At 38.5% G+C, this 18,464-nt stretch overlaps 1 protein-coding gene and 1 pseudogene across 1 annotated transcript; one reads left to right on the forward strand and one right to left on the reverse strand.

Moving 5' to 3' along the window:
* Positions 1-5,037: 5,037 nt before the first annotated feature.
* LOC116929549 lies at positions 5,038-6,327 on the reverse strand. Its single transcript, XM_045177965.1, has 5 exons — positions 6,087-6,327; positions 5,837-6,028; positions 5,582-5,776; positions 5,324-5,515; positions 5,038-5,246 (listed from the first exon to the last, which is right to left on the reverse strand). Exons 1-5 carry the CDS (start codon positions 6,325-6,327, stop codon positions 5,038-5,040), a joined length of 1,029 nt encoding a protein of 342 aa, XP_045033900.1.
* A 9,504-nt stretch (positions 6,328-15,831) lies between these two features.
* On the forward strand, positions 15,832-16,905 carry LOC116929548 (annotated as a pseudogene).
* Positions 16,906-18,464: the final 1,559 nt, after the last annotated feature.

Below are 18,464 nucleotides of genomic sequence, written 5' to 3' on the forward strand. Positions count from 1 at the left end.
GGGATCGTGTGACGTTTGACCAGTGTAACGTACGTTTTCGCCGTGACAAAGGACACATCTATCGACTTGTCATCGAAGATGGAACGGAAGTAAGTCACGGCTCTAGTCACGATGCTAGTCAAACATGCATCCGTAAAAACGTGTAGATATAGCTGTGTACAATTTTCATGTTGTAATCTGATGCATCTTAGCACCGAAAGGAGCTCCAGGTAATCAAGATACTCGTACCATTAGTGAAATCGGTGGTATAATTCTTTGGGTAACGGATTATCCCAGCCAATCCTCTTCTCATTCATCCAGATGTCTTAGAGCAAAGACTATTTAAAGAAGCCAACGGGTGCAATGATTCGCAATGAATCGTAGACACTGGAAATGATACTCAGGAAGATTCGCTTGGTGAGAACGTTATGACTAGACGATTTTCTAATCTTGAACTTTAACATGTCCGTCTCACTGTCCTACATCACCCTAAGTATTCATTAGATGCAAAAATCATCTAAGTCGAGGTCTACCGATGACGAAGCAAGCCCAAATTCACGTAAAGGTGCCATCACGATTTTTGGTGATGACGTCCACTTTGCTAAGTTGAAACCGCCCAACTGGAAGAGGTTCTTCATTTGGAGGGTGCGTTTTACTGACTCGTCTTCAGAATTGAAGGAGTCAAGTTAGTTTTCGACGTCAAAATTCTGTTGAACACTGTCTACTGCCTCTGGATACTGTTCACGATGATCACTGGAAGTTCGGTTAAAGGCGAATATACAGGTCTTTGGTGAAGTGTCATCTGGATGGTGATCTGGTCTGGATGGTGATCTGGTCTGGATGGTGATCTGGTCTGGATGGTGGATTGTGGTGGTCATCTGGAGCACTAACGAGGCTCCTGCTTGTCTGGTAAACAAAACGATAGACTGCCTGGTTTTCCTCAAGGAATTTCAACTGATGAATCATTTTTGATGTCCGCGTCAACTGGCGAAAGAAACGGATAAGTACACCAATCAAGTTAACGAGCAAGTTAGGTATCCGAAGTATATTTTAATTAATTGCTGTGCCAGAGTACTCGGCATCACCTTTTAAGACAACACGAGCTTTGGTCGATGAGCTAGACAAGCTCACGACCCTGTTGTAAGGTAAATACAACATTTTGTTGGTTTCCTCTCATGCCTCCTGCCTTTCTTTCATGGGACATGAGAGGTATGGCGTGTTTCAAGCCGGAGTACTCCTGTACCACTGCATCGTATTTCTGGGCAAAGTCATCATCTCTATAAAAACGTTTCCAGAAAGCCCGTCATTTCATTGCAGATAACCATTTTAAAGGTTCACTTTGCCGGTTTTCAACAGTAATCCGACATGGTACTGATTACCAATATTTTTTATTAACGTTTCAGGATGCGTTTTCCGTGTAGATCATCTTCAGATAGAACGGGCTGTTCTTTGTCGACGTCTTTGGCCTTTAGCTACCAGAATGGAATGATTACTTCGTTCAAGTTTTCAGGACGTTCATCTGACCCGATATTAGAAACGAACTGGCATTCGTCGTGCGGCAGGACAAGAAGGCGATGGGCCTACTTGTTCTAGCTGGCTTCTAGGTGGAAGCAGAGGCCCACAATTATATAATCGGGGGCCTCTGCTTCCACCTAGAAGCCAGCGATTGCGAAATCGATTCCTATCAGCAGGGTTACATTCTTCGGTTATCGTTCGTGACATGAAGACCACGCAGATGTGTCTAGGAATCAAGCTGACGAGAGTGGATCGGGAAATTCAGTGTCACATTCAAATTGTTGACTGCGTAAGCCTGCTTAACTTCAAAATTGAACAGAAGAAAGTGTGTCGTGTTTCATTGTCTATAACTATTTCAACTAGTCGTATTATACTATTACCTCGATTATTTCCTAAAGAACAACAATCAGAACAAGTTGGATTTATTCTTTATTATTCAAAAGAACGAAAAGGCAGCTTTCGATCATTACCACACTTCTGCTATAACCCCTTTTCTGCCACGAAACAGGATAATTGTAATCACCACTTTTTCAGGACATGCTTCTACTGCTTTCAACAAAGATAGTTTAATTACGGGTCACCTGTAATATAGCTTCCCCATCCAAACTCATACGGCTCGAACGGTGTCTCCTTTGGTTTCGGTTGGAATTTCTTATGTTATTTCTTCTACAGGCCACTAGCCTCGAAATGTGTTTTTTTTCACATGAAGTAGGGTTACATTTTTTTGAAACTTTAGCAATTACCAATTTCAGTAAGAGAAAATTAAAAGGCTTTTATGTTTTGTTTTTCATCCCTTTTCACGTTCTGCCCCTTTTCTTAGTTTTCTTTACATACGTCTAGAACGCGGGAGATCCGCGTTCTAGATTTGCATGGGATAACTATTTTCAAAATTATTCCGCTCATGAAAATGGTGTACTTGTTTACGAATTAAATAATCATTAATCATATATAAATATGTACAGTCATGCGTGGAAGTTTCTTTAGCAGGCAAATGTGTCTATATCCTTCTATTTCCTTTTGATGGAGGGGATAGTTTGGTGCCTACCGTACCCCTTTATGCTATTCCTATTTCTCTTTCTTTGCAACCCGCGAAAAAAGTGCAAAATTAAAAGTAGGAAAATTGACTGAGACGTAGAGGAAGAGAAGAATGGAAAAAAACGAGGGTATGGTAGGCCCCATAGTATCGCTTCCGTAAAAACAAAATGAAAGGATATAGACCCATTTGCCTGCTAAGGAAACTTGCACGCATGACTGTATATATAATTTCAAAATTTTAAATATAATATATCTCATCAAAGATTTATTTAATTATATTCATTAGCTAGATTTGCTCTGAAAAGTATTAAAAAACAAGTAAGCTTTGAACGCGTATCTCCCGCGTCGCCGACGGAAACGTATCCAATTAGCCACTATCAATTTATTGATTAAAGCTAGCATACTGATAAAAATAATTTGTTGTTTACATATGCTATCAGATTACCCGACCCGATAATGACAATAACGAGTAATGGAAAGACTCTATTTTGCATTGCAAAAATTGTTCTACTTAGCCGGGGGGTAGGGGTAGTGGTGGCAATACTAGGTAGTATTACCTAGTTTTACCTAGTTACCTAGTATTACCTAGTTTTTTTTTCTCTACTTTTACCTAGTTTTTGGTCCATTTTTCTACCTAGAAATTACCTTGTAATAGTAATACCTAGTTTTTTAAAATGATTACCTAGATAATTACCTAGGTAATTTTGATTTTTATGCAGCGTTGTCAAAATAATGGCAACGATGTTTTTTATTCATTTTTATGTGACACACTTGATATTTCTTTTTGCAGGCTGCTCAACGTTTTTTCTCGCCAAAACAAACGTGTCATCAGTTTTACTAGAATCGCAAACGCTTTGCAGATTCAATAAGAAATTTGACATAAACCCTTAATCTGTTTTCTTCTTTTCAGTAATTCAAATTAGTGAATACAAAGAGATTCAAAATCGAAGTCTATGGTAATTTTTTATTTGGTATGGGTACTGCAGCTTACATTTGATTTTTTGGGAAATTAAATATTTTTGAAGAACCTAGTTAAAAAGTTGTACCTAGTTTGAATTTTGAAACTAGGTACCTAAATAACTAGGTAATTACCTAGTTAAAAATTTTACCTAGTTTTTTTTATTACTTTTACTAGTAGGCCTACCTAGTACCTAGTTTTTTTTTGCAATTACCGTACCTAGTTTTTGCGAAAACTAGGTAAATAACCTAGTAATACCTAATTTTGTAAAAAAACTAGGTATTTTACCTAGTAATACCTAGTAAAAAAAAAACTAGGTTGCCACCACTACGACAGCCGCCCTCGTCGTTTGTAAGCCAAAACAAATTTAAAATTAACAAACCAACCTTTCATCACCAAAAATACCCTATTCCATACAGTTTTACATGGAGAATCCAACTGTAATAAATTTTTACCCAAAAAACGAAAACCCGCGGCACAGGAGGGTCCCTAAATCCACCAACCTGCCACCAAACAATCAGAACCCGACTTTCACAATCGAAATTTGAATTTTGATCAAAATATATATATATATAATTAACAAACAAACCTACATATTTAGAAACAACCCATAGGCACGAAGTTGAACACGGCGAACCAGATAAAAAATAAATGAAAACGAACAAATCCCCTTTTTACGCACAATAATTTTCAGCCAATCAAAACCCGGCTGGAACCCCTGGGGAAACAATAAACATTTTGGGGCCCAATAACCACGGCATAGCCTTCCATCTTTACCAAGGTAAATCTCTCAGGGATATTCAGAGTTATAGACCCCTGGTTGCTCCACTATGGCTATTTTCCCTCTCAGAAAAGGGGTACCCTCTTGCGGGGATTACTATCCACAAAAACAAAGGTTTTTGGTCGGAGCATAGTCGGGGCGTAAGAGTGATTTTCCGCCCGGTGGGACTGCCATCTATTGACAAATGAGTCTCTGCGTGGAGTGAAACCACACACCCGCAAGAGGCGCTCCCACCGGGCGGAAAATCACTCTTTCGCCCCGACCCAAAACCCCCGTTTTCTGTATAGCAATCCCCACAAGAGGGTACCCCTTTTCTGAGAGGGAAAATAGCCATAGTGGAGCAACCAGGGGTCTATGACTCTGATTTTACCTAAAATTGAATAAATGAAAAGACGTGTTTTTCCCTATCACCAGAGTCATCAAACCTATGGTTACTTCGCTCAACGTTAAATCCTTCCATAAGCCCTCGATGACCATTTGCAAAATCTAGCTGTTGTATCCCTCTGGTGGGTGTGTGATGTACTCGTTGACAAAATAGTGGGAAACTCAAAATATTGGTTTATTGAGATCTCACTGTCGTCTGCCATTGTTATTTCCCAACGTTTGTCATCTTTTTAAATTTTGATTTCATATCAGTTATTCATTTAAACATTACTCTTCAGTTTACTAAACAATAACTGACAAATAAACAAGTTTTCAATTCAAAAATGTATTCAAAGTAAATCAACAGTTTTTCCATGTTTTCTTCAAACGCATGTGATAAAACAACTTATGCATTTTTGGCTTCCTTTGACTTCGATTTTATTTTAGCCTTAGACTTTGACAATAGAAGGTTGTTTAATCGCTTTTGTTCAAAGTGATGCCGAATCTTTGCGTACTCCATTGCTAAATAACATATCATTTCTTCGCGATGTTCCTCACAAAAAATTTCTATTAAATGTGTGCCTGACATTTTTGTGATGCACACTTCAAATGTGTCTACGACATAAAAATGGTTTGGATCATTAAAATGGCCTTTTAATATTGATCATTTTAATTCATCAAATGTTAATTACCTTCTTGTACAAGCAAACTGGCTTCACTTTCCGGCGATGTTGAACAGGTTTCGACACTACGAAAGTCGTCATCACAGAACATTTCAGAATCATACAACATGCTTTGTTGTTCTTTATCAGGTTGCAGGTTGAGCGAGCAGGGAGGTGAGATTTTCTCTACAGCTAAATCTATATGACGCTCTTCCATGTTCTCTAATAAATTGCAAGAAGAATCCCTTGTAATACTGGTCATTGTAACTTAACGAGAAGTATAGCTACCTTCTGGTGCAGGTAAACACGTTTGGGTTTCCGACGTTGCTAAACACATTTCGTAATTTAACAATCTGTCAGCACTAACTATTTCAGAGTCAATCTGCACGCTTGGTTGTCCTTCATCAGGAGGCAGGTTAAGCAAGCAGGGGTATAACAGTTTCTCTGCAAGTGCAATGGTGTGATGATCCTCCAAGGTCACTACTGTAATTAAAGAAGAAATTTAAAAATACTTGGTACTGTAATTTAATGAAAAGTAGATACCATCCGGTGCAAGCAAACTTCTTTGATTTTTTGTTGTTTCTGAACAGATTTCGACATTTGGCAAATCCTTATCACAAAACATTGCAGAATCAATCAAAATGCTCAGTTGTCCTTCAGAAGGCAAGTTGAGCAAGCAGGGGGAGGGGAGTTTCTCTACAGGTGTAGTGATGTGATGCTCTTCCACATTCACTACTGATATGAAAGAGTTCATTATGATATTGGTGAGTTTAGTTTAATTAAAAGTAGTTACCGTCTGGTGAAAGTAAACTAATTACACTTTCTGGTGTGGCAGTACTGCCATAAATATGAGATGAAATGTTATGAGATGAAATATCATTTACAGACAATGATACAGCTGTGAAATTTTCATTGGTTGATACGGAAAGAGGTGCCTTTGATTGTGAAGAACTACCTTTTGACGCTGATGTTCTTGTAACAACATTCTTTTCCTTTCTTTTTATGCGTTTAGGTTTGCACACAGGTAATGGCATGTCTTGCTGATGCCTTACAGATATTGAAAAAGGGCCAACATTTGAAATGTTGGAAAGAACTTGCCTTTTTTTATGGTCTTAAGAGACGGCAACTCTAGAAAACCAGTTGGGAAATTATTTAGTTATTATTAAATGTTATGATGTTTTATAATTACCAAGAAAGTGCTTTGGTTAAGCACCAGCATTCAATCTCCATCTGGAATTAGGGTAAAAGTCACTGAGAAGATATTCCCCCTTTTTAACGTCACATTCTTCGAAATGCTAACTACAAATCCTAGATTTACTACTGAATTTTGCATTCGGTATTAACTCTTTCCATCTAATAAAACTATTTGGGGGAACAGAGAAAAGCGATATCTTATTTCTTGCACTAGGTAATAAACAATTTGGAACTATGCAGTTCTTATTTAAATATTGGACACTTTCCATTGTCATTTGGTTTCCAACAAGGCACGAGAAGCCATTTTACAAAATTAATGATTGTAAAAATAAATTCAAAGTTTACTCACTAGATGGATAATTAGATGGCGGAAGTAAGGAGGCGGAATAGAGTTTGATGGAGGGGGGGGGCTGGGATAGCGACATTTGGGCTAGTTGCCAAAAGGACTCCAGGTTTTCGGACACTTGGACTTTTGTCCCTCGACACTTGGACGAGCGGTTGGCGACATGAGGACATCTGTCTAGCGACGTTTGGACTATTGGTTCCCGACGTTTGGGCGTGACAATGAAATGTTGCTGAACCCAGCAAGTCCTATACTTTACGACAAGTGAACTCCCGGGCAAGCGACAAATGGACTTCTGTGGCAGCGACCTTTGGACTATTTTTTGTTTTGAAATAATATAAAAACTATTTTTTCTTTGAAGTTATTGTTTTTAAACTTTAGTGCTGCCCAAATCTAACCTAGTATTATTGAAATCCACGTTTGATCGTGATTTCAATCCTCTGAACGAACCCTGAATAATTGCCGAAGCGAGACGGAAGAATTTAGTATTTTATGTTAGATATAAAAAAAAAATTAGCTACAAACCATTTTGTGTACATTCATTTTATCTTATACAAAAACATGAGGTACAAAGCCAGGCCATTTTTGTAAAATTTTTTTTTTGCACATTTTCAGTTATTACCAAGTCTATAACACATCACCTACACTTATCTTACATACAACAAAAAATTATTTATGTTTTTCAGGTCTAGCAAAACCTTAGTAATGTGGCTGAGTGGCTGTGCCACTGTGGACCTGTGGCCAGAGTTACTATACAGTAGGTGCCAAAAGTATCCGAACACTTCGAGTTTTCGGACCATTTTAGCATGGGTTCAAATGACGGAGGGCGCTTAGCGCGATTGCGAAAAAAGGGATAAAAAACCCGTCTAAGTGCATGAAAATAATTTTGTGACCTAATAATAAACTAAGGTATCTAAAGAAATTTTTTTAAAATTTTTTTGACTTGTAGCCGCTAGCCGGCATATCAGTGCACAATTATCCGAACGCGGGGTTTTCCGCCGTGCTTCCTTATGGCACTACGTGTCTTCTTTATTATTTTTTAAAATATACCAAATATAAGACTATCAAAGACTAACTAGGCTTATTATGTGTACAAATACGTAATCTACTTATTCCGGCTATTTGTTATACTTAGTATGAAATCCATTTTTGGTAATTAATTTTTCCGTGGCCGGCTATGTGTCATTTTCTGATTTTTTACCGTCAGAAAAATAGTTATACATACTGCAACTAGGGGCGCGCGGGTATGCGTCATTGTTTGTCAGATTTCGCGCATTTGGAGACAAATGCAACCGAAATTTGCATGATTTTCAAGTAGAAAAACAAAAAAGGTTTTTTTAAATCATGGAAAAAGGTCAGTCAGGCACTAACTTTTGTGTTCGCGTAACCTAAAATGCCTAAGCGAAGGGAATTAAGTGTGCATAAGAGAGAAGAAATTGGAAGGTTGCGTAAAAGTGGAACATCGTTTAGGGCGATAGCTTTATTAGTTAATTGTGGAGTGAGTACAGTTAAAGATACTATTGATCGCTTTAATGAAACGGGAAGTAATACCAATCAACCAGGTCGTGGGCGGAAAAGTAAACTGAGCGACCGTGATAAACTGTATATTCGCAATATTTCGAAAAGGGATAGGCGAAAAACAGCAGGTGTAATAGCCCAGGAATTTAATATTACTCGAAAAATTACTGTAAGTAAAACAACTGTTAGGAGAGCGCATAAAGAGTGTAACATGAATGGGAGAGTAGGAGCAAAAAAACCTCTACTAAGAAAAATAAATATGGATAAGCGCTTAGCTTTTGCGAAGGAACATGTTAAATGGACTAGTGCGCAATGGTCAAAGGTATTTTCGTTATATTATCTAACTACCAAGATATTATTACAATTTGTTTTTCTTAGGTATTATTTACTGACGAAAGCAAATTTTGTTTATTCGGTAATAACCGCCGGGGTTTTGTCCGCCGCATGCCCGGCGAAAGGTACCGAAAATATTGTATCATTCCCATCGTAAAACACGGTGGCGGGTCAGTGATGGTCTGGGGCGGCATTTCTGCAAATGGCGTAACAAGCCTGAAAAGAATTGAAGGAATTATGGATAAAAAAGTTTATCATAATATCCTTGTCCGCCAGGCTATTCCTGGTGGCTTATCACTATTGGGGGAGGGTTTCGTGTATCAGGAGGACAACGATCCTAAGCATTCATCAAAGATGTGTAGGGGGTATATTGAGCGTAAGGAATCGAAAGGTATGTTTTTTCTTAAAGTTTTAATATTTAGCAAAATACCAGGGTATAAAAAATTAATACTTATAGGCATCTTAAAACGAATGATATGGCCGCCCCAGAGCCCCAATCTTAACCCAATAGAGCAAATCTGGGATCATTTGGACCGTATGCTGCAAAAAAATCCCAGAACGTCGGCCGCAAATGTTTTCAAGAGTCTTGAAAATGCATGGCATGGTATAACAAATGATGTATTTAAAAAATATATATTTAGTATGCCTAGACGTTGCCAGGCCGTAATTGATGCAAAAGGTGGCCATACTCGCTACTGACGACGCCGTTTATGTAAATGTCAACATCTGATTAAACATTTTATATCATTTGCAATTGCGCAATTGTTTTATCATTTAATTTTGCTTTCCGCTTTTTCTTGAATGCGCGAAATCCCACAAAGGAGCGCATACCCGCGCGCCCCTAGTTTCAGCATGTATAACTATTTTTCTGACGATGAAAAATCAGAAAATGACACATAGCCGGCCACGGAAAAATTAATTACCAAAAATAGATTTAAGTTTAAGTATAACAAATGGCCGGAATAATTAGATTACGTATTTGTACACATAATAAGCCTAGTTAGTCTTTGATAGTCTTATATTTGGTATATTTTAAAAAATAATAAAGAAGACACGTAGTGCCATAAGGAAGCACGGCGGAAAACCCCGCGTTCGGATAATTGTGCACTGATATGCCGGCTAGCGGCTACAAGTCAAAAAAATTTTAAAAAAATTTCTTTAGATACCTTAGTTTATTATTAGGTCACAAAATTATTTTCATGCACTTAGACGGGCTTTTTATCCCTTTTTTTCGCAATCGCGCTAAGCGCCCTCCGTCATTTGAACCCATGCTAAAATGGTCCGAAAACTCGAAGTGTTCGGATACTTTTGGCACCTACTGTAAGTCTGAATTGAACAAACATGGTTACCCATGTTCGTTCCATTTCAGAATACAAGAGGGGAAATAAGTCTGACTGAAACAAACATGGTTACCCATGTTCGTTCCATTTCAGAATACAAGGGAAAGAACGTTCAAACACATAATTACAATACACATATACAATTTTCACATAATTGTTATTCAAATTTTCTTCTATAACAAAAATGAAAAAGTTATTTAGCCGATAAATCCAATATTACGAATACCTACAGTAGTCATCATTCACTTTAAACGCTTGCGCGTTTTACCATCAGCGCCCGTGTAAAACGGGCGCTGATGGAAAATTAACAAAATTAAAAAATTAAAACCCGGGAAAATTAAAAGAAAACTTTTTTACTAAAACAAAAGAAAAATTTTATTTCTCATGCATCCAAGTTGACACACAAAATAATCAAACAATGATGAAAGGGTTGAATCAGTACTTTGTATGACCTCCTTTGGCCTGTATAACAGCTTTCATTCGTCTTGGCATAGACTCGAAGAGACTGTCAATTTCCCGCTGCGTTACCGAGCGCCACGCTTCTTGAGCCAGCTTCCACATTTGGTCTTTCGATGTACGTTGACCCTTAGGAATTTTTGAGTCGACTATGGCCCATAATGATTCGATAAGGTTCATATCAGGACTTTGAGAAGGCCAATCCATGATTGCCAACACGCCGGCTTTTTCTTTTTTTTTCAAATAGTCTCGACAATAGTGTGATGCATGTTTGGGGTCGTTATCTTCTTGCATAATAAAAGGCCTCTGACTAGGTGAGTCTTTCGTTTTACCATCTATTAGCCTTTCCCCAGAAGGGATAGCATGTCTCTGCAGGATGCTATGATACCTTACAAAAGGAAAATGTTACTGAAGAAAAAACAATGTATAGAGAGGAACCTACTGATATTTGTCCATTATGCCTTTAATTAAGACTAAATCACCAACACCTTTTTTCGATACACAGCCCCATAACATTATACTACCACCGCCATGTTTCACAGTTGGAATGAGGCATTGATCCAAATATTTCTCCGACGGACGAAAGCACGTTTCATGTTGCCGAATAATTCATGTTTACTTTCGTCGGTGAAAAGAACATTGGACCATTGTTGCACTGTCCAGTCTTTATGAGCGAGTGCAAAAGTTAACCTTTTTTTTACGTTGTTTGGGCGTAAATACGTCTTTCTAGCAGCTACTCTTCCAATCAAACCCCGTCGTTTAAGAGCTCTTTGCACTGTTGAACGTGACACTTTTACTTGCATTGATGCATTGTACATTTCCATTAATATGGAAATGGTTACGCGACGGTCTCGAACACTAAGAAGTTGCAAATACCTTTCGTCTTTTGTGGAAAGTTTCTTTTTTTCTACGTTGTGAGATTTTGGTTGAACAGATCCAGTTTTTCTATGTTGTTTTAGAATGTTGGACACTGTGCCGATACAGCAACCAACTTTAGCTGCTCTAGCTCTATAGGGCAGGCCACTTGAACGAAGGTTCACGATTTTTATTCGATCGTTTAACGAAAGCGCTTTCGTTTTCGCCATGTTTTGCACGTGCACAATGCGGTTTTGTACTACGACAAATGGCATAACTTTTACCTTGACTTTACCTCATTCTAACTGCTATTGAAAAATACCCCTATTATACCAAAAAAAAAACATCACCAATACCAAGGGATGGGAAAGATCTCGAATATTCTGGGCATTTCCTTGTGACTAAGCGCGCCCGCTGATCATTAAAGACCATTCACAAATTGATGATGGCGGGATTTCTAGCATTGAAAACCTCGGATGTCAGTTTATAAAGCGCATTAAAGAGCTGTGCAAGGATGGTAAAGCGAGAGAAAAAAATTGGAAACATGGAACGTAACGCGCGCGCGGAACAAAGGTTCAGAGGGTGGTACTGTGAGTATGCCAGAGGGGGGAACACCGGGCCGATTCGCTTAAATTAGACCTGCGTCGACAAAAATTAATTCAGGGAATTTAAATTATAAGTTAGTACCAGGGAATTTCTAGCATCTACAGAGGAATGAGATCCGCATCGATGCTAACAAACGGCATGTAAATTGTTCAAGCCGTTCTTATACAATTACAGAAATAAAAGCACCCATTTCCCCATAAGCTAGCATGCAAATGACACCATGTTCAAAGATAGCTGGGTTTTACTTTGACGTAAAATCCAGCTATCAGAAAAAATTTTCAATCACGCAACTAAATAAAACATTTTCTTAGCTATAATTTCATATTAGTTTAAAAGATATAGCTTAAATGTTAGACCACAATACGCGGGTCTGAATCATGCGCGTTTTACAGGGGCGCTGATGGTAAAACGCGCAAGCGTTTAAAGTGAATGATGACTACTGTATGTTGCTAAGAATCCTTCAGGGTAAGTAAATCTGAAAATCCATGCGTCACTGGATTGCGAGTTCCTTTGTCGCTGGATCAGGAGTCTCTATGTCGTAGAGAACACTCCAAAAGAAAGAAAACAAAAACAAAAACAAAAAGGAGTCCAAACGTCAATTACCCGGGAGTCCAAACGTCGATTGCCTGGGAGTCCACTTGTCGTTAACTGGACTGGAAGTCTTTACGTCGCTGACATTTGAGATTTTGAGTCCACTTGTCGAAAAGTATTCTGCTAGTTGGGTTCAGCAACATTTAGTTGTTGTGTCCAAATTAGTGGTGGCAATACCAGGTAGTATTACCTAGTTTTATCTAGTTACCTAGTATTACCTAGTTTATTTTTCTCTACCTTTACCTAGTTTTTGGTCCATTTTTCTACCTAGCTAGTAATAGTAATACCTAGTTTTTTAAAATGATTACCTAGATAATTACCTAGGAAATTTTGATTTTGATGCAGCGTTGTCAAAATAATGGCAACGATGTTTTTTATTCATTTTTATGTGACACACTTGATATTTCTTTGTGCAGGCTGCTCAACGTTTTTTCGCGCCCACGGTCCCTCACCACGTCTCATCTCTCACAGTCTCACCATGTTTTCTTCAAGATTTTTCACTTCAAATTTTAGACTAACTAACTATTACTTTGCCAATCACAGTTCACACAGAGATCATGCTGTCTGGTTCTGATTCAGAGCATACGCAGCTCTTCAAACGAAGGAGACTTGTTGACACTCCATGTCCAGCCATGCGTTGCAATACAAGTCTAGTAGAATTAAAAATGGAGATTAAGGATTACTTGGATATATTGGACAAGGGAGAGTTCGATGCGGAAATTGACCCATTTTCTTTCTGGAAAGAAAAGTCAGGGAGGTTTTCCTATCTGTCTGGAATAGCATTGCAATATCTGGCCATGCCAGCAACGTCTGCATCCGCAGAGCGACTTTTTTCTTGCAGTGGGCTTTCTTGCAAAGACAAAAAAACAAAAGTGTCATCAGTTTTACTAGAATCGCAAACGCTTTTCAGATTCAATAAGAAATTTGACATAAACCCTTAATCTGTTTTCTTCTTTTCAGTAATTCAAATAAGTGAAACAAAGAGATTTAAAATCGAAGTATATGGTAATTTTTTATTTGGTATGGGTATTGCAGCTTACATTTGATTTTTTGGGAAATTAAACATTTTTGAAGAACCTAGTTTAAAAGTTGTACCTAATTTGAATTTTGAAACTAGGTACCTAAATAACTAGGTAATTACCTAGTTAAACATTTTACCTAGTTTTTTAAAGTAATTTTACTAGTACCTAGTACCTAGTTTTTTTTTGCAATTATCGTACCTAGTTTTTGCGAAAACTAGGTAAATAACCTAGTAATACCTAGTTTTGTAAAAAAAACTAGGTATTTTACCTAGTAATACCTAGTAACAAAAAAAACTAGGTTGCCACCACTAGGTAGGGGAGTCTACCGATAATACAGTCTACACTCTTTTCCAGACATTTAATACCTAGGGCAAAAAAAAGTGTCTGGGCTGACATTACCCAACCCCCTTATGATGATTTTGCGCCAAACCGCCCTACCTCTCCTTAAAAAAGTAAACTTTTAATATTTTCTACCCACAGATAGCTTTTTCAAAATAAATCGGTGTTCACCTTTTTGTGCAGGATACTGTACCTAGCAGGTAGTTTCCTGTTACGGCTGGGCCTTTGAGCTTTCTGTACTTCCGTCAGAGCAGGAGATGGTACCGTGACTTCACCTGTTGGGGAATACTTGGTAGCTATTCTTTCGTCGTCTACACCCACTTGTGGAATGCAAAATACAGGTACATCTTGTGATTCAATTACCTGAAATTCCTCTTCTTCTTTTTCATTGGCCTCCTCTGAGTCGCTTGGAGCTACTTCCTGTAGAAGCTGCCATTCATTTGAATGTTCAAAAAAAATTTCTTCTTTATGATGCGCACAATATCTGTTTTTCCTCGTCAAGTTGCCGATATCACATCATAATTCACTGGCGTGTTATTTCTCAAAACTTTAAAAGTTCCTAACCAACGATGAAGAAGCTTTTAGATTTTCCCACTTTTCTGAATGTACACTAACACTAAATCTCCTGGTTGGAAGGATAGTTCCCGATGACGTAAGTCGCACCTCTGTTTCTGTTGGTTTTTCACTTCTCCATTCTAATTTTCACCATTTCTCTGGCTGCCGATAATTCGGCCAATAGTCGATCTGCGTAGTCTGTTGGGGCACCATTTTCTGGCAATAATAGATTTGGGTCAGCACCAAGCTCTAAATCGATTGTTAGTTTAGGCTCACGTCCATCGAAAGGCAAAAATGTAGAATATTCCTGCTTGGCTGTGTTGTACGCAAAGCACACGTATTGTAGGGTCTCATCCCAGTCGCGCTGTTAACCACTAACACACATTGAAAGCATTGGCGCTAATGTATGATTCATTCTTTCCACAGCTCCATTTCCCTGATGATGATAGCTGGATGTCGGTTTGTGGTTGGTGTGTAATTTGTTGACCACTGTTGGATTTAAGTCACCAACGAAAAATTTTCCTCGGTCTGTGATGATTTGTTCTGGAGCTCCGTGGAGTAGAAAATTTTATTAACGAAGAATTCAGCAACAGTTTCGGCGGTTGGCATACCTTTCAGCTCATCCCATTTAGTAAGGTATTCCACTCCAACAATTATAAATGTGCTACCCTTGTGAGAGAGAGGGACCTAACAAGTCAATACCCACTTTCCCAAAAGGTCTTTTCACTTTTATGCACTGCAGGAATCCCGGAGGTCTATCTGGGACTCCTTTTCTTCCGTGACAGCTAACGCAGCTCTGAATGTAGCGAGTTATCTAAAGGCTAATTTTTGGCCAAAAGAATCGATTGCTAAATTGTGGAGAGCCCGCTTCATTCCTAAACAACCGGAAACAATGTTGCCGTGATAAGCCTACAAAATTCTTTCGCAGAAATCCACAGGTACACATAGACGTCTGTTAATTTTGCCATTTTTAAAAGTTTCTTTTTAAAGTTTTTCGTTGTACACCCGAGTCCATAAATATCTCCCCCCCCCCCCAAAAAAAAAAAGGGCGAAATATAAAAATCGTCTACCGCTGCAAAATTGTTTTTGCGCATAGTGTTATGCATCGGCACAGCGAGTATACAAAGAGTTAGAAACATTTTTTTCGTCACAAAAATAAGGGGTGGGGGTTAGAAAAATGAAAATGGTTGACACTGGTTATTTTAAGAGAAAATCCGGCCCAATTATCTTGAAAATGGCACGTGTAGTGGAGCTCTTTATAGGGCCTTTACCCGATTTTCATCGAAATACTTATCGTATAACTCCAGCCATTCGCATCGAAATAATTCAGCTTCATCGAAATGGAGTTGGAAAGGACAGAATTGCGCAATTTTTAAATATCAATAAAAATCAGTCCAACTTTGGATAAAACGATACAATGAAAAGAGACATTTAGAACCCCAGGTGAATTCGGACGGAAGACCAAGTTTGACAACAGAAGACGAAAACTTCTTACTGGCTTGTTCAAGTTACTGTAATATGTCACGAATCTTTCATCAAAATTTTAAAAATTGTTTCATAATATGACAGCGACCATGAACAACATCGAAAATTCACTAGATATTGCTGGAAGAGTTGGTTTTGGCAACTTATCCAAACAATCTATATCACGACGTCTATCAAATCCAGGAATAACCTCTCGTATTGCAGCAATGAAGGATATTCTTTCAGATGAACATCGAGCTGCGCGTCTTCACTTTGCGAGACGGTATGTTAATTATTCATTGGAATTTTTGCGCTGGATGGTTTCACGGACGAGAAATCGTGGTCGTCAGCATCGCACGGCCAAAAACGAGTTCGTCGATTACCAAATAAAGGATTCGCAAGAGAAAATATTTATTCAATCAAGTGAAGTGGGAGAACGACCGTCAGTGTTTGGGGAGGGATGTGGTTGGCTGGACTCACTCCACTGTATCGTGTTATGAGCAACTTGACATCCGCACAATACGTGACAAACGTGTTGGAAGGAGTTTTACTTCAATACGTTGAAGAAGTTTTCCCAGCGGGAGAGCCCGTCACGTTCGTGCAAGACAAGTAAAACTCGTAAAAATTTCACTCAATTTATCTATTAATAAGGTCTCTTTATTTCAGTTCGACGATTTATAACGCTATTCATACTAGAAATTGGTTAGTTCAACACCCACAGCTAATTGCGCTCGACTGGCCTACGAAATGTGCGGACATGAACCCAATCGAAAACGTTTGGGGATACCTTGTCTGTAAACTGAAAAATTCGAGAACTCCCGAAGGAATGCCCTTTCACGCCCGGGATTCAAATAATGCAAACCAGTTTTTGATTTGGTTAGCTATGAATGGGAGAAATTGATGACTGATGAAGCGTATCTTCAAAATCTGATTGAAAGTATGCCTATTCGTCTTCAAAGTGTTATAGATGCGCAAGGTGGTTGGACTAGATTCTGATTAAAAATTCACCTTTTTTCTTGTCTGCCAGCTGCCATAATATTAAGTTATAATTTATTTGACTTCCTTGTTTTTCTGAAATATTGCAATTATCATTTGATTCCTTTAAAATACAGTATTTTTTTTTTGTAAAGCTTTTGTATGGCTTAAAAAATATGCATATCGCCCATCCTTCCCATTTATTTTGCGACGAAAAAAGGTATCTCTAACACTACGCATACTTTCAATCAGTTTACAATGACAGTAAGCGCCAAACCAATTTTGTTGCGGTACTTTTATTTTTTGTGCCCTTTTTTTGGGGTGGGGGGTAGATATTTATGGACTCGTGTACATCACTAAGTTTTTCAGATGTATCGCTTAGCTTAGAGATTTGTTCATCCCAATCGCGGTGGGTGAGTGTGAACTCTTTGTTTGCTGACAACTGAATCCTCTTCTTCAGCGGAAAGGATGTCCGATGCGTCTGGTCCAATGGTCGCAACGATGAAACATCAACCATCTTCTATTTCTCCTATTTTCAGAAGTTGATTTCGTGAGAGGCAGTCGGCGTTGTCGTGGGTTTTCCCACTGCGATATACGATAGTTTATCTTACCCCTGAAGCGAGAGACTTCAATGCGCCAAACGTCCTGCGAGGTTGCGCTTACTCTTTAGTTAATACAACGCTTGATGGTCGTTGATCACTTTCACCTTGGAACCCCAAGCAAAACATCGAAACTTGGTAAGGCACCACACTAATGCAAGACACTCTTTCTCCGTGAATGTATAATTTGTTTTTGATTTAGATAGTAAGTGGCTTGTGTAGGCTACTGGTCTTTCGACTCCCTCAGTGTGCTGGGCTAGTACACTTCCTATGCCATAACCGCAGGCGTACAGTAGAATTTCCATCGGCAAATCGTAGTTTAGATGAAGTAACACTGGAGCAGATGTGAGTATCAGAGTATTCAAGCTGTTAACTTGATCCGTTCCCCAAATTAATGGAGATTCTTTGTTTGTTAGTGATGTGAGTGGATGTGCGATGGCTGTGAAATTCTGGATGTGACGTCGATAATAGGAGCACAATCCCAGGAAGCTTTGCACTCGTTTAATTTTGCTTGTCATTGAATGGCCTGCTGCCGGAGATGGAACATTTTTTACCACTTCCGATTTTTCAGGATCCGGACCTACACCTTCCTTGGTAGCGACGTGTCCTAACACTTTTAATGTTTTCTCAGTAACTAAACATATAGATTTTAGTTTCAGATTTGCTTTTGCAAGGCAATCCATCAAAAAGCGGAGTTATTCAAATGTTGTTCAAACGTTGCCGAGTAGACGATGACGTCATCTAGGTACACCAGTCTTGCCATCCACTCAAACTTTTTGATCCGCTCATTATACCGCTTATTTCTCCATGACATCTAGAGCTAAAATTTACACTTCTTGGTGAAAAGGCACAATTAAATTATTGTTTTCTACAACTACAAGCTTTTCTTATTTTTATGTTATATGTTGAATGAAAATTAGAAACAACAACGTTCTTCATTCAATTTAATTATTAACGGATAAAGTTTGTCACTCGTTACAG

This window comes from Daphnia magna, linkage group LG8 (genome assembly GCF_020631705.1).
Source record: "Daphnia magna isolate NIES linkage group LG8, ASM2063170v1.1, whole genome shotgun sequence".
Taxonomy (NCBI): domain Eukaryota; kingdom Metazoa; phylum Arthropoda; class Branchiopoda; order Diplostraca; family Daphniidae; genus Daphnia; species Daphnia magna.

Excerpts from the sequence above, each read along its gene's own strand:
- LOC116929549 (XM_045177965.1), bottom strand. The coding sequence starts at position 6,327 with ATGCCATTACCTGTGTGCAAACCTAAACGCATAAAAAGAAAGGAAAAG. Across the intron at positions 6,029-6,086 it reads TAGTTTACTTTCACCAGACG|TAGTGAATGTGGAAGAGCAT; the intron begins GTAACTACTTTT and ends CTTTCATATCAG. Across the intron at positions 5,777-5,836 it reads AAGTTTGCTTGCACCGGATG|TAGTGACCTTGGAGGATCAT; the intron begins GTATCTACTTTT and ends CTTTAATTACAG.